Source organism: Chrysemys picta, chromosome 16 (assembly GCF_011386835.1).
Source record: "Chrysemys picta bellii isolate R12L10 chromosome 16, ASM1138683v2, whole genome shotgun sequence".
NCBI classification, from domain to species: domain Eukaryota; kingdom Metazoa; phylum Chordata; order Testudines; family Emydidae; genus Chrysemys; species Chrysemys picta.
The window spans coordinates 29,063,443-29,078,598 of record NC_088806.1 but is presented as its reverse complement, the minus strand read 5'-3'; the positions used below and the strand labels follow the sequence as shown (position 1 = coordinate 29,078,598).

General features: G+C 44.2%; 1 protein-coding gene across 3 annotated transcripts; it reads right to left on the bottom strand.

Moving 5' to 3' along the window:
* Positions 1–529: 529 nt before the first annotated feature.
* LOC122172863 (nicotinamide N-methyltransferase-like) lies at positions 530–14,909 on the bottom strand. 3 transcript variants are annotated; one of them, XM_065569027.1, is made up of 3 exons: positions 8,106–8,335; positions 6,381–6,588; positions 530–1,154 (listed from the first exon to the last, which is right to left on the bottom strand). In XM_065569027.1, the coding sequence occupies exons 1-3, from the start codon at positions 8,272–8,274 to the stop codon at positions 722–724; spliced, it is 810 nt and encodes a 269-aa protein (XP_065425099.1). In that variant the 5' UTR covers positions 8,275–8,335; the 3' UTR covers positions 530–721. The 3 variants fall into 3 exon arrangements, with proteins under 3 accessions (XP_065425099.1, XP_065425098.1, XP_065425097.1); XM_065569026.1 differs by lacking the exons at positions 530–1,154; positions 8,106–8,335 and adding exons at positions 4,878–5,813; positions 14,741–14,909; XM_065569025.1 differs by lacking the exon at positions 530–1,154 and adding an exon at positions 4,878–5,813 and having other exon boundaries at positions 8,106–8,345.
* Between the last annotated feature and the right edge of the window lie 247 nt (positions 14,910–15,156).

Genomic DNA, 15,156 nt, shown 5'->3' with positions numbered 1-15,156 from the left:
CAAACAGACTGTCCAGGTCTGTCTGCCTATAGACTCTGCTTTCAGATCAGCTCTAGACACTGATGCCTCCTAATGTTCAGAAAGCAGAAGGCACATCCTGAGACATGCCTGTGAAGTGAATTACAGCCAGGGAAATGTGTCAAGATTTTCCTTGATGCACAATGGGCTTCAAAATCCATGTTGAGGAAAAACGGTGACGGGGATATAATTAGTGAAGCTGAGGCACTGTGTGATGAATGCCACACTTGGTATGAGGGAGGTGTATGGGCAGCAGAGCTCTGGGTGATGAGCACTGGAGAAGCAAGCGTAGCTGTGGGTGGAGACTGAGATGTCCTGGCAGAGTTTGTGGACCCCAGTCCCTGGAACAGCTGGCAGTCTGCTCACAAGCAAACAACATGTTCACTGTGGGCATCTGAGGGTTTTAAAAAGTTTGCATTGTGTTAGCCTCATGCCTAACAAGGACATCTCTGGGTTAGTTCTATTTTTAAGGCATCCAAGAAAGAGAAGAACAAAAAATAAAATACTTAACAAGATTTCTAGCTCTGATTTATTGGTACTTAGCCAGTAACAATTGGTCATGGGCATTGTGTATTTCACAACAAAGGGTTAATGTAGTTAACATTGATGGAGAAAATACTGCATTCATTTCATTGGTATGTTTATTAGTAATATTATCTCCCTTACTTTGGGGGGGGTCCTTTACCCGTACTCCCCAAAGGATTTATATTGCTTCCTCTTTGAGAGCAAGAATGAAGAACTTCCCAGAGAAATCAGAGCTGTCATCGATATTATCATCCCTGACGAGAACCTCAAACTCCTGAATGATGAAGCCAGTTTCACTGAGGACTTCTCTCAGAAATTCCTCTCTCAGCACCAAACACGAGAACCTTTTGGGGCCAACCATGTAGAAACTGCAGCCCAAAACTCCACTCAGCACCAAGTGTCCTCCTGGCTTTAACAGGGAGCTGATGTTCTTCAGAGCAATGCGATAAGTGGTCAGATCTTTGCAAGCAGCTTCCAAGCACAGTGATGAGACCAGGCCGTCAGCTGGAGGCAGGACAATTGGATCCAAGGGGTTGCTTTTGTGGACATCACATTTTAGAACCTGTTTGATGGTTTTCCTTAATTTTGCCTCCTTCTCAGCCCAATTTTCCCTAAAGGAAAAAGCAAAATATGGACCAACTTGGTTAACTGAAAATTCAATGTCTTTTTATTCCTTTGCAGCATGATACAGGTGTAAATATCAGAGAACAAATTGCTTACTGGAGTGATGTCTATTTTCAGGGTCTTTTAGGGACCTTTTTTATTTTTGGTTTGTGGATCAGGTTTTAACAAATGCCAAATCTCCAAGTGAAACTAAGCCCAAACTTTAATGCCAAATTTTGCTCAGAACACACCCCAAGGTTGTTGATGCATCCTGAACCCTAGCAAACTTTTTAGCAGGGATTTGTAAAAATATCTTGAACTAGGTAAGGTTGCTTTAGCATCTCAGCTTAATGCTTTCCCTGTCAATATTTCAGTTTGGATACGCTGCCGTTCTCTGCCAACAGCTTCCCCCCTCCACAGGACTTTGATGCTGACCCCCACTGGGGACCTTAAAGAGACTCTGAACCCCTCCCCCGCATGTAGTTCCCCTCAATCCCACTCCCCTTTTTTTCCCTTGAAATTTCTGCCTGCATTCCGTACTGCTGCAAACTCATCTCGCCTGTCCACAACAAAGTTTTTCCCCGAGGATCTCTTCGTTGATAAATTTGCATTTGATCACTAAGAGTTGCTGGCCCCACGGAAAAACAGCTTTGCAGTACTCAGGGGATTTAAATAACAAGCTTCTTCCAGCCCAGTAACTGTCCTGTCCAGCTCATGCACACAGTTCAACCCCTAGAGTCCGACTCCCGCTCATTCTTCAGCCAGTTCTGCCGTTCCTGGCAATTCCGGTCCCGGTAGTCTGAAGCAGTGATCTCCTTAAAGATCTTGCAAGGACCTAGGAGCTGGTAAATAGTGGGGCCACCGCCGACATTCATCAAGGTGTTTTTTTACACCTCCTGGTTCAGACTGGGGAATTCTTCAAGCTCATCACTTCCTAACCAGGCTAAATGCAGCTGCAGCTCAATTACACTGGGCTGTTTTTCCGATACATTTTTTTTTCCAGTTAAAATCATGCCCGGCTTCCATTCAGGGCAATAGACAAACTTCCACTGATTTCAGTGGCCCAGAGCTTTGCCCCTAAGACTTTAAAGCTTCTTCGCAATCTCAGCTCAGTTGGTGTTGTGAGTGGTGACAGCTTAGGTTCTCCCTGTGACCTCCCACCCGCAGTCAGAGCCAGGAATCTGAACTCTGTCTGAACTAACCCAGCATCAGAACTCTGCCTCTGAAACGGTTCCTGGCCCTGTCAGTAGCGAAGGCACAGAGGCTATTGATCTCGGTTGTTCAGATTGGCACTTTGCTCTTTTTGTTTTTTCTGCTTTTTTTTTTTTTTTTTTAAATCCCATTAGATTTCAAGGTAACAGGTCAAACGACTTGAAACCAGATTCGATACCACCTGCGTGCTCTGTCAATGAGTCCTAGCAACATGCTAGGGCAGCGGTTCTCGAACTGTGGGCCGGGACCCCATGACCCAATTTTAATGGGGGGGCCAGGGCTAGCATTTGACTTGCTGGAGTCTGGGGCTGAAGCTGGTGCCCACGCCCCCCTACCCAGGGCTGAAACCAGGGCTCAGGCTTCTGTCCCCCCTCCCGGGGTCACGTAGTAATTTTTGTTGTCAGAAGCGGGTCGCAGAGCAATGCAGTTTGAGAACCGCTGTGCTAGGGCATGCCATGCTCCTTTAGGGTGACCAGATGTCCCGATTTTATAGGGACAGTCCTGATATTTGGGGCTTTGTCTTATATAGGCACCTATTACCCCCCACCCGTCCCGATTTTTCACACTTGCTGTCTGGTTACCCTGTGCTCCTTCCATCACACATGCACAGTGAGAGACAGCTAAGTCCCTGTCTCAGACACCAGTGCGCTAGTGTGTGGGTGCAGAGGCCTAAGTCAGCTTCAGCAGCACACTGGTAGTCTCGTGTCAAGCTGCGGCATCAGGCCCAATCAGCCCTTTCTCAGAAATGAAATAGCCCAGTCACTTCACAGGATGCATAGGCTGTGCACCTCTGTCCCCCCAGTCTCTGGTGTCATTTCAGACGATGTGCGGGCGCTGGGTGGTGTTGGTGGCCTGTGATACGCAGGAGGTCAGAGGAGTGGATTCGGTGGGCCTTTAAGCTCATAGAGTGACACGACTCTCTGTTATGCTAGAGCGGCCAGGACACGCCGTGTGTCCTACGGGTACGGCTGTGTCCTCTTCAGCCTCTCTCGTCAGAGGAGGGCACGGGGCTTTACAAACACAGAGCCTCACAGCTGGAGCCAAGTGAAATATTCTCACCCCCCCGCCCCCCATTCCCTCTTGATGAGTTGAGGCTGGGAGGGCAGCTGCCTTCGCAGAACCTCAGCCCGGACTCTCATAAGGTTGGTGGACATAAGCTGAATGCTTCCCACCAAGGGGGAGCTGGTGAACTCCCCCCACCCCGTCAGCTCCTTTCTTCCCTCAACAAGCCTCAGAATCATGCTGGTGGCTTCCAAGGCCTGGTCTACACCGAAACCCCAGGTTGGCCTAGCTACACCGCTCAGGGTGGTGAAAAATTGGACATGTTGTGCGCCATAGTTATGTTGACCTAACCCCACCATAGACGCAGGGAGGTCAATGGAAGAATTCTTCTGTCGAACTAGCTACCACCTCTCGAGGGGATGGAGCCACCATAGCAATGGGAAAACCCCTTCCATCACGCTAGTAAGTGTCTACAATGCTAGAGCTGCAGCTGTGCGTCTGTAGCACTTGAGGTGCAGACATGCCTTATGGAAAAAAGAAGCAAGTTCTCGGGGCTTTTTTGGGGGGGAGAGGGTGAGAGCTGAAAGGCAACTAGCTGTGGGGGTTGCCATTGGAGGTTTCAGTTCATGAGACCGCTCCTTAAACCTGCAGGTTGGTTTGCCTCCAGCCCCCACCAAAGGAACTCTTGGTCTGAGCACAGTCCCGCCATCAGCACTTTGCACACCTCTGCTCAGGCACAGAGAAGGGAACTGACTTTCAGTCACGTGGTTAAGACCTGCAATCGAGCCTGGCAGCTCAGGCACATCTCTGAGGAGATCTGACACGACCAGGTGCTTGGGCCTGAAGTTCTGAATGCCCCTCCCAGCCCTAGACCTGCAGTCCGTCCAGATTCTTATCTGGAAATCTGACCTATCTGACCAGTCCAGCCAGTGCCGTCCCACTTTGTGAGAGCAGCCACGAGAAACTGGGGAGCATAAAACCTTGGTAATATCCAACAACGTATGCCCCAGGCCCATAGAACATTACAGAATTATATATAATCCTACAGCTGCATTGTGCTTTGCTGATAAAATAGCATGGATCATACATGTGGCAGAGACTGGCCCATGGTGGGGGTCATGACCAGACTATCTCTGGGTTCCAGTATCCCGGGCTACTGGAACAGTCCTTTGCAGGCTCTTACTAGCCTGTGCAATTTAGAGTAGCTGCTCTAATTTTTGCAAAGGGCTGACCTGGCCACCAGTCAGTTAAAGGATCAGGAGGTAAAGGGTTGGGGGAAGAGAAGGAGGCACAAAACCACGTTCATCTCCTCACCTCAGTTGGGTGCTGCTCGAACACAGACTGGCTGGACCAGAAGACCAAGGCCATGTTGTCTAATTCTATTTAAAACTGGCTTTCCAGAGAAACATGAACTAGGGGACAAAAAATTAAGATTAGAGACCACGAGCCCATGTCCATTAAAGCAATGGAAAGCCATGCACATTGGATAGGGTTCGAATAGAGCAAATCCACCTCAGTCTCCTCACTGGGAATATTTAATGAGGCCAGTTTTTTCACACAAAAAATACACATTTTTCATAACGTCAAACAGAAGATTTCAAGGAGTAACATGACATTTCATTAACACAAGAAGAGCATCCATCAAACTAATCTAAGGAGCTAAGTATGTTTACAGAAACAAAACCATTCCTCTCACTATGTAGCTCACTGGAGCTTTTCTTTGGCAAATACCAAGAACCAAAGCAGAACTTGGGTAAAAATTGTTCAAAAATTGCAATAAAATAAAAAAAAATAGCAACCAAAATTGTCTGTTGGAACTCATCCTGCAGGGAAGCATTTCCTCAGTTAAGTTCATCCTACAGCAGCAATTTAGCTGCTTATATTCTCCTGCATTATGTATTTCACAACAAAGCGTTAATGTATTTAACATTGCTGGAGAAAATACTGCATTCATTTCATTGGTATGTTTATTAGTAATCTCCCTTCCTTCGGGGAGGATTTGCTTTACCCAAAGGATTTATATTGCTTCTTCTTTGCGAGCGAGAATGAAGTACATCCCAGAGAAATCAGAGCTGTCGTCGATGATATCATCACCCCTGAAGAGAACCTCAAACTCCTGAATGATGAAGCCAGTTTCACTGAGGACTTCCCTCAGAAATTCCTCTCTCAGGACCAAACACGAGAACCTTTTGGGGCCAACCATGAAGAAACTGCAGCCCAAATCTCCACTCAGCACCAAGTGCCCTCCTGGCTTTAACAGAGAGTTGATGTTCTTCAGAGCATTGCGGTAAGTGTTCAGATCTTTGCAAGCAGCTTCCAAGCACAGTGATGAGATGAGGCAGTCAGCTGGAGGCAGGACAATTGGATCCATGGGGTTGCTTTTGTGGACATCACATTTTAGAACCTGTTTGATGGTTTTCCTTAATTTTGCCTCTTTCTCGGCCTTCTTCTCCCTACAGAGACATACACATGTACAATACAAGATGAACTCCAAAGGGTTATCTGCAATTTCCGTGTCTGACATGTCAGAAACTCAGAGTATTAGGAGGAAAACATTGTTTGCTAGAATGATGTCTATTTGTAGGATCTTGTGTTAACTTTATCTTTAGTTCCCTTTTCCCTGGGTCAGTTTTAAGATATGCCGGAAAGCCACCACATTTTGCTCAGAACTCATCCCAATTTGCTAACGGGGTCATGAACTCTGGCTACTTTTTCAGTGGACCCCCTGATTGAATTGTGGTTTTGTAAGAAAATCAGCAAACAGGTGAATTTACTTCAGCAACACTTTACCAGTTGATAGCTCTCTCCAAGGTCTCGGATACTGAGACCCACAGGGGACCCTATACAGACTCTATCATGACTGAAAAACACATTCCTCCAGCTTTCTATTTTCTCCCCAAAAATGCTGCCTGTATTCACCACTGATTATATTGCTGATCAGTATAAATAGATGATGCTGCATAGATGGACTAAGCAATACACAAGGGATTTAGACAATCTGCTTTTTCTAGTCCCTGTACCTGTTTCCCTCTAGCTCACACACGTATTCCACCACTGGAGTCCAGTCAAACGCTTCTGGCTCATTCTTCAGCCATTTCTCCAGTTCCCGGTGGTTCCGATCTGTATAGTCTGAAGCGATGATCTCCTTAAAGGACTCGCAGGCGGAGAGGAGCTGATGAATGTTGGGCCCACTGCCAATATCAATCAGGGTGTCGCCTTTCACCCCACCTGGTTCAGAATACAGAATTCCTGGCGCTCATTGCATCTTAACCAGACTAAATGCAACTTGGTCTCAATTAAACAGAGCTGATTTAGTTTTAATACATCTAGAGCTAAATCTTGCTTCCATGAAGGCAATGGCCCAACGCCCTAGTGACTTCAGTGTTACCAAGCTTTGACTGCAAGTCCTCAATGCTTCTTGACATGCACATTAACATCACATAGTCTCCTGCAAATCTAAACTAACCCTGGTAGCAGTATAGAAGATGACAATGTTGACGCTGCATGGAAGATGTATACGGAACGAGTGCTTTTTTTGTAGATGTAAGAATACTATTGTACTAGGTGTCCTCAATAACAATTATTGACTAAACTGTTACAGGGCTTCACACCATGGACCTGATCCACCACTGACCTTCACCTTGTGTTGTCACATAAACTCTTCCTCTGCAACGTATAAATTAATTGATACAGAGCAAAGACACATATTAATGTTGCCAATTAGCAGGTATTAGTAATTGTCTTCTGTCTAGTCTCCTGCATTCAGTTCCATTTCATTCTGGTTTTATACTTAGTATTGCTTTTTATTGCACTGACATTTCTATTCAGTTTTATTTTTTCTGTAATGCAAGATGCTCTAATTCGATTACCAGTCCCCTGAGCTATGCAATACCAAACTTAGAAGTTGCTTTGTACTTAAGGACAATCCCCAGGCTTACACCATGTGTCTATGGGGTTGCAGTAATTCTTAGAAATAGAAAATGTACAATGTGATGCATTATAGCTGGCATTTGCAATCCAACAGCTTTGTAAACGGTATTAAAATTTGCATCACATCTACTTCGTAGTAAGGGATGCAAGTATATTCAAAAATTTAACTGCAGGGGTGATTTTTGAACAGAGTTGGAGCTCTTCATAAAAGACCTCATTTCCGCTCCCAGGAGAAGGCTAAGGGGAAATTTGCTAGATAATAATGAATAATAACTAACTTTTCTGTCTAGTGCTTTACATTTGTACAGCTCCAAGCGCTTTGGACCGGAACACTAATGTCATTATCCCTGTTTTAGAAATGAGGCACAGAGCAATGATGTGACTTGCCCGGGGTCAATGGGAAGGTCAGTGTCAGGCTTGAGAACAGAACTCAGGTGTCCTGAGTCTCAGTCCAGGGCCGTAGTGCATGGATGCTTGCAGAAAGGGGAGGATGGGAAAAGCTTTCTGAGGACCTGTGGTACTTCCAAAGGCTGAACAATAATATTTAGCCTATTTAATGGGCTTTTTATCTAGACACACTAGCTGAAGGGTCCTCAGCCCCCCTGTGCCGCAAGGTGAGACTTAATGAACTCCCATAGCATGTTTGTTGCACATCAGATAGGAGTGACCATGGAAACCAAATAACTAATGCATATTACAGGATACTTCACCACAACCCAGGCCAAAAGCAGCCATGATAATAACCTGGTTTCTGATGTCACAGACAAGGATAGACAAGCCAGGGATGAGTCCCAAATCCCACCTACAGGCCATACCTGAAGTGAAGGTTTTACAGTATTGTTTCAGGATGAAGATAAGAAAGTCATCTCTCCAGGTGTCTTCCCCAAACTTAAAATATTCCAGGAAGGCCTTCGGGTCAAATTCTGCCTGGTAAACGTCGCCTCCGGTGAACTCAGTCATGATGCTCACTCCGAATCCGCACATACAATGCGTTGCTTTTCCCTAGGATTCCTGTGCACAGTCAGTGGCTCCTGATAGCCCAGAATCTGAACTCGGCCTTTTAACTCTTTCCAGAAGCTTTGTAAACAGTATTGAAAAATTGCATCACTCTGCCTTTTAACGCTTTCTTGGGCCTGAAACCTGAGAGCAGCCATGGACTGCAGCCCAATGGTATTTACCTTTAGACGTACTACTTTCTGTTCTTTTATACCTTTTTAATCCCATTTCCTTTTCACAACTACTGAGCAGGTTACAGGGCCCTAAAGGATTGCCAAGCTACGGCAGGTCCAGAGTTCTGTGTACACCCCTTCCAGATCTCCCAAGTTGGGTACGTGCACAGTGGGAGGGTCCTGAGATTAGGTGAGGGTCTGTCACCAACTTCAGTGCTCTAGTGTGTGGGTGAAGAGAGAAAGGAAGGTCATGTAAAGATCAACTTCAGCAGCACATAGACTATCATACCTCATACCGCAGGATTAATATGAATCAACCCCTCATTGACAGATGTCAGAAACTCTGCAAGGTGTCTTCAGTAGGGATTGTGTAAGCAGTAGGGATTGTGACAGCGTGAGATATCTACCGAATGAACAACCTGTTTGTAGACTAAAAAATCCTGCTGGATCTCCGGCAGAGCAGTCTCTGGTAAGAACCGTCATAGGAGTATTCCTGAACTGCACGTTTGGCCCTGATTTACAGTTACCTGGGACCTGTATATATTGCATAGAAGGTATATGTTGAATGAGTTCTCTTTTTGTGGAAGTAAGAATACTCTTATACATCAGGCCGAGGTGTCCGCCATAAAGATTATTTACTAGGACCTGATTCACCACTGACCATCTTGTGTCATCATATACATTCTTCCTCTGCAATATATAAAATAATTAATACAGAGCAAAGACTTATGTTTCCAGTGGTTTCCTCCTGTCTGGTCTCCTGATTTCAGTCCTGTTTCATTCAGGATTCATACCCTAGCATGTACCTTTTATTGCACCTATATTTCTATTCATTTTTAATTTTTTTCATATTGCGAGATGTTCTAACCAGTCCTCTAAACCATGCAATCCCACATTACAAATTACTGTACTTAAAGACAATAATTAGGATTACGCTCTGTGTCTACGGGGCTGCAGTAATTGGTAATAATAATAATAAATAATAAAAACATGTGATGCAATATAGCTGGCATTTGTATTGCAATGGCTTAATAGACAGTATTAAAGATTGCATCACTCTACCTTTTAACACTTTCATAGCCCGGCAAGCTGTGATCAGCTGGGGAATTCAGCCCTACTGTTTTTAATTATAGATGTGCAGCTTGTTATTGTTTTAAACCTTATTTTTATCCCATTTGCTTTGTTCAAATCCAGGGCTGGTTACAGGTCCCTAAAGAAATCCCAAGCTGCAGCTGATACAGAGTTCTGTGAACAGTTAGCAGCACTATACCAGCCTTCCCCCTTGCAGAGCTCACAAGCAGATACATGCACAGGGGGAGGGTTCGGAGATTAGTCTAGGTTTGGGTCTAGTGTGGGGAAAAAGGAAAGTCACATACAAATCAACTTCAGTAGCACGTGACCTCTCATACACCATCCTGCAGGATTAGTGTGGAGCAACCCATTGTTGACATATGTCTGCAAGGTATCGTCACGAAACTGGTGTGAGCAGTAGGGATTGTGACAGTGTCAGACACTACATTTAAAATATATACAGAATGAGCAACCTGTTCATGGACTAAAGAATCTCACTGGATCTCAGGCAGAGATGTCTCTGGTAAGGATCTTCACATTTGGACCCAATTTACAGTTTCCCTGGACATGTGTAGACACCGCATGGAAGATATATACGGCATGAGTACTCTCTTTGAGGAAGTAAGAATACTCTTGTACATCAAGTAGAGGTGTTCTCAATATCGATTAGTTACTAGGGCTTCACATCAGGGACCTGATTCACCACTGACCTGTACCTTGTGTCATCGCATAAACTCTTCCTCTGCAATATATAAATAATAAATATAGAGCAAAGACAGACAATGTTTCCAATGAGCTGGTGTTATTTTCTCCTCTCTAGTCTTCTGCATTCAGTCCTGTTTCATTCAGCATTCATCCCCCAGCATGTACTTTGTATTGCATTTATATATCTACTCAGTTTTAGTTTTTCCATAATTGTAAGATGCTCTAATTCCATTACCAGTCCCCTGAGCCCTGCAATTCCCAGTTACAAGTTACTTACTTAAGAGCTATTTATAGGATTACACAATGGCTGTGTCTACAGAGGGATAAAAAACCTGCAGCTGACTCAGGTTTGTGGGACTAGGGCTTTGGGTTTGAAAAATCACTGTGTAAATGCTCGGACTTGGCTTGGAGCCTGAGAGCTGGGACCATGCAAAGGAGGAGGGTCCCAAAGCCCAGGGTTCAGCTCAATCCCAAATGTCTACGCAGTGATTTTTAGCCCTGCAGCCCACACCCTGCAAGCCTGAGTCAACTGAGGTAGGCCAGCCACAACTGTGACATAGGTCTTTTATCCCTGTGTAGACATGCCCTTTGTGTCCATGGGGCTGCAGTAATTATTAGTAATAAAAAATACCATGTGACGCAACATAAATGGTATTTGCAATCGAAAGCTTTGTAAACCAGTGTTAATAATTGCATCACTCTGCTTTTTAACACTTGTATAGCCCTGCAAGCTGCAAACAGCTACGGAATGCAGCCCTACCGTATTTACCCTCAGACGTACAGCTTGCTGGTGTTTAAAACCTTCTTTTAAATCCCATTTCCTTATCACGCCCACAGGGCTGGTTACAGGTCCCTAAAGGAATCCCAAGCTGCATCTGATACAGAGTTGTGTGAATAGTTATTAGTGCCAGGCCAGCCTTCGGACCTGATTTAATTTCCCTGCACCTGTGCAGACACTGCATGGAAGATATATACAGAACAAGGAGTATGGATACTCCTGTACAGCAGACAGAGGTGTCCTCAATAGCCATTATTTACTAGGATGTTACAGAGCTTCACACCACAGACCAGACACAAACCCTGACCTTCACCTTGTGGCACCATGTAAAGTCTTCCTCGGCAATGTATCAATAAATTGAGACAGAGCAGACATACATTAATGTTTCCAATTAGCAAGTATTAGTGACTTTCTCCTGTCTAGACTCCTACATTCAGTCCCTTTCCATTCAGGATTTATACCTCAGCATGTACTTTTTATTGCCCTTATATTTCTATTCAGTTTTAGTTTCCATAATGCACGATGCTCTAATTCCATGACCAGTCCGCTGAGCCATGCAATCCCCTTTAACATGTTACGTTATTTAACAACAATCCTTAGGTTTACACTATGTGTTTATGGGCTTGCAGCCAATGTTAGTACTAAAAAATACAAAGTGATGCAATATAGCTGGCATTTGCCCTCCAAAACCTCTGTAAACAGTATTAATTGCATCACTCTGCCTTTTAACGCGTTTGTATACCTGCAAGATGAGTGTAGCTGTGGAACTCAGCCCCTACGGTCTTTAACTTTAGATATGCATCTTGCTGTTGTTTAAAACTTTCTTTTTTTTAATCCTGTTTGCTTTTCCCAACCACAGGGCTGGTTACAGGTCCCTAAAGGAATCCCAAGCTGCGGCTGATGCAGAGTTCTGTGAACAGTTATAATAGCACTGTGCCAACCTCAGCCCTTCCAGACCTGACAAGCACATGCACAGGGGAAGGGTTCTGCGAGTCCTGTTACAGACTTAGGTGCTCTAAGTATGTGGGTGAAGAGAGAAAGTCACATACAGATCATGCTGCAGCATTAGTGTGACTCAACCCATTGTTGACATGTCAGAAACTCTCCAAGGTGTCTTCATTAAGTCGTGTTAGCAGTAGGGATTGTGACCGTGTCAGACACTGTGTGTAAGATATCTACCGAATGAGCATCCTGTTCATGGACTAAAGAATCCTGTTGGATCTCAGGCAGAGATGTCTCTGGTAAGGATCTTCACGAGAGTATTGCTGAGCTGCGAATTTGGACCCAATTTACAGTTTCCTTGAACCTGTGTAGACACCGCATGGAAGAGATACACGGCATGAGTACTCTCTTTGCTTAAGTTTGTAAGTATACTCTTGTACATCAGGCAGAGGTGTCCTCAGTATCGATTAGTTACTAGGGCTTCACAGCATGGACCTGATTCATCACTGACTTCACCTTGAGTCATCATATACTCTTCCTCTGCAATATATAAAGTAATTAATACAGAGTATAGACAAATATTAATGTTTCCAATTAGCAGGTGTTAGTAATTTTTTCCTGTCTCGTTTCCTGCATTCAGTCCCCTTTCATTCAGCATTCATCCCCCAGCACGTACTTTTTATTTCTATTCAGTTTTAGTTTTTCTGTAATGCAAGATGCTCTAATTCCATTCCCAGTCCTTGGAACCTTGCAATCCCCCATGACAAGTTACAGTTCTTAAGGACAATCCTTAGGGGTTGCAGTAACTGTTAGTAATAAAAAAATACAGTCTGATGCAAGCTAGCTGGCATTTCTAATCTAATACCTTTGTAAACAGTAGTAAAATTGCATCACTCTGCTTTTTAACAGATTCACCTCTCTGCAACCTGAGAGCGGCTGTGGAACTCATCCCCACGGTGTTTACCTTCAGGTGTACAGCTTGCTAATGTCTTAAACTTTCTTTTTACTCCCGTTTGCTTTTCACAACTAAAGGGCTGGTTACAGGTCCCTTGAAGACTCCCAAGCTGTTGCAGCTGATACAGAGTTCAGTGAATAGTTAGCACTAGGCCAGCCTCCACCCTTCCACAGCTCACAAGTGGGAACCTGCACAGTGGGAGGGGTCTGAGATTAGGTCATGGTCCTGTGTCAACCTTCAGTGCTGTAAGTGTGTGGGTGAAGAGAAAAAGGAAGGTCACGTAAAGATCATCTTCAGCAGCATGTAGACTATCATACCCCGTGCTGCAGCATTAGTGTGGATCAACCTCTCATTGACATGTCAGAAACTCTGCAAAGTATCCTCACTAAACTGGCATTAGCAGTAGGGACTGAGACACTGAACGGAAGATATCTACTGAATGAGCATGCCATTCATTGACAAAAGAATCCCATTGGACCTCAGGCAGAGCTGTTTCTGGTAAGGCTCTTCACAAGGGTATTGGGGAGCTGCACATTGGGACCCGATTTACAGTTGCTCTGCACCTGTGTAGACACGGCAAAGAACGCGCATACGGACCGAGTACTCAGTATCCATACTGTTGTACATCAGGCAGAGGTGTGCTCAATAAAGATTATTTACAGGGCTTCACATCATGGACCAAATTCACCATTGACCTTCACCACATGTCCTCATATAAACTGTTCTTCTGCAATGCGTAAAGCAATTGATACCGAGGAAAGACAAATATTAATGATTCAGTCACCAGGTGTTAGTGATTTTCTCCTGTCTAGTCTCCTGCATTCAGTCCTTTCATTCAGGATTAATACCTCAGCAGGTACTTTATATTGCACTTATATTGCTATTCATTTTTAATGTCTCCATAATGCAAGACGCTCTAATTCCATTACTAGTCCCCAGAGCCTACAATCTCCTCTTACCAATTATTGTCCTTAAAAACAATCCCCAGGATTACACAGTGTGTCTATTGGGTTGAAGTAATTGTTAGTAATAAAAAATGCAAGGTGATGCAATAGAGCTGGCATTTGCAATCCAACAGGTTTGTAAACAGGGTTTAACAGTGTTGCATCATCCAGCTTTTTAACGCTTTCATGCAGCAGCCTGCCTGTGTAGTTGTTAATGTTCCTATTATTAGTTAATTGTTCTCATTCTTAGTCAATCCTCCCAGGAGCATAAGGCAGGTGTAAAAGTTTTAAGGTTCCTTTACATTGCAAGAGCGATGTAAAGAAGCCGTATTATAAATGATAGTCAGCTAGGGAGATCTATGGGCTTTCTCCCTTTTTCCTGAGTCACAATGGGGTTAGATTACAGCTCAGGGGCTATTTTATTTACCCATTTGGAAAAAAAAAAAAGACTTTGAGGGCAAATAAAAGTTTGTCAAGCAGTCCAAAAAAATGTCAGGACAGTCAGAACCAAGCACTTCCCAAAGTAGCCAGCCAGGATTAGAACTGGAATAGAGGGGATTGTTTACCAAGTATTTGTAAATTAACTTTCATGCGTTTACGAAATGCTGAATAGTTATTGTGACTTTTTTTTATGTATTGTAGTTTAAATAAATTACCAAAGTAATTGAAACTGGTGTGATTATTTTGAAAAATAAAATGTACAGAATTTTTAATGTTTTTGGCATCTATTCCATTGCCCTACTGTTCGGAAGTTTTCCTGAGGTTTCATCTAAATCTGCCGTGCCGTAGTTTGAACCCATTGCCTCTTGTCCTGTCCTCTGTGGCTTGTCACAGACAAGGATAGACAAGCCAGGGATAAATCCCTAATCCCACCAAGAGACCACACCTGAAGTGAAGGTTTTACAATAATGTTTCAGGACAAAGTTAAGATATTCCTCTCCCCAGGTGCCTTCCCCAAATTTATAATGTTTGAGATAGGCCTTTGGATCAAACTCTGCCTGGTAATCGTCTCCTCCAGTGAACTCAGCCATGGTGCTCGCTCCGAGTCTGCACATAAACTGTGCTGGTTTTCCCTGGGTTCCCTGCCCACAGAGAGCTGCCCCTGGTGAACTCTGCCATTTAACACTTTCATGTGCCTGCAAGAAGAGTGCAGCTGTGGAACTCAGCCCCTACGGTCTTCAACTTTTGATGTACAACTTGCTGTTGTTTAAAACCTTTTTTTTAAATCCTGTTTGCTTTTCACAGCTCCAGGGCAGATTACAGGTCCCTACAGGAATCCCAGGCAGGAAGCTGATATAAAGT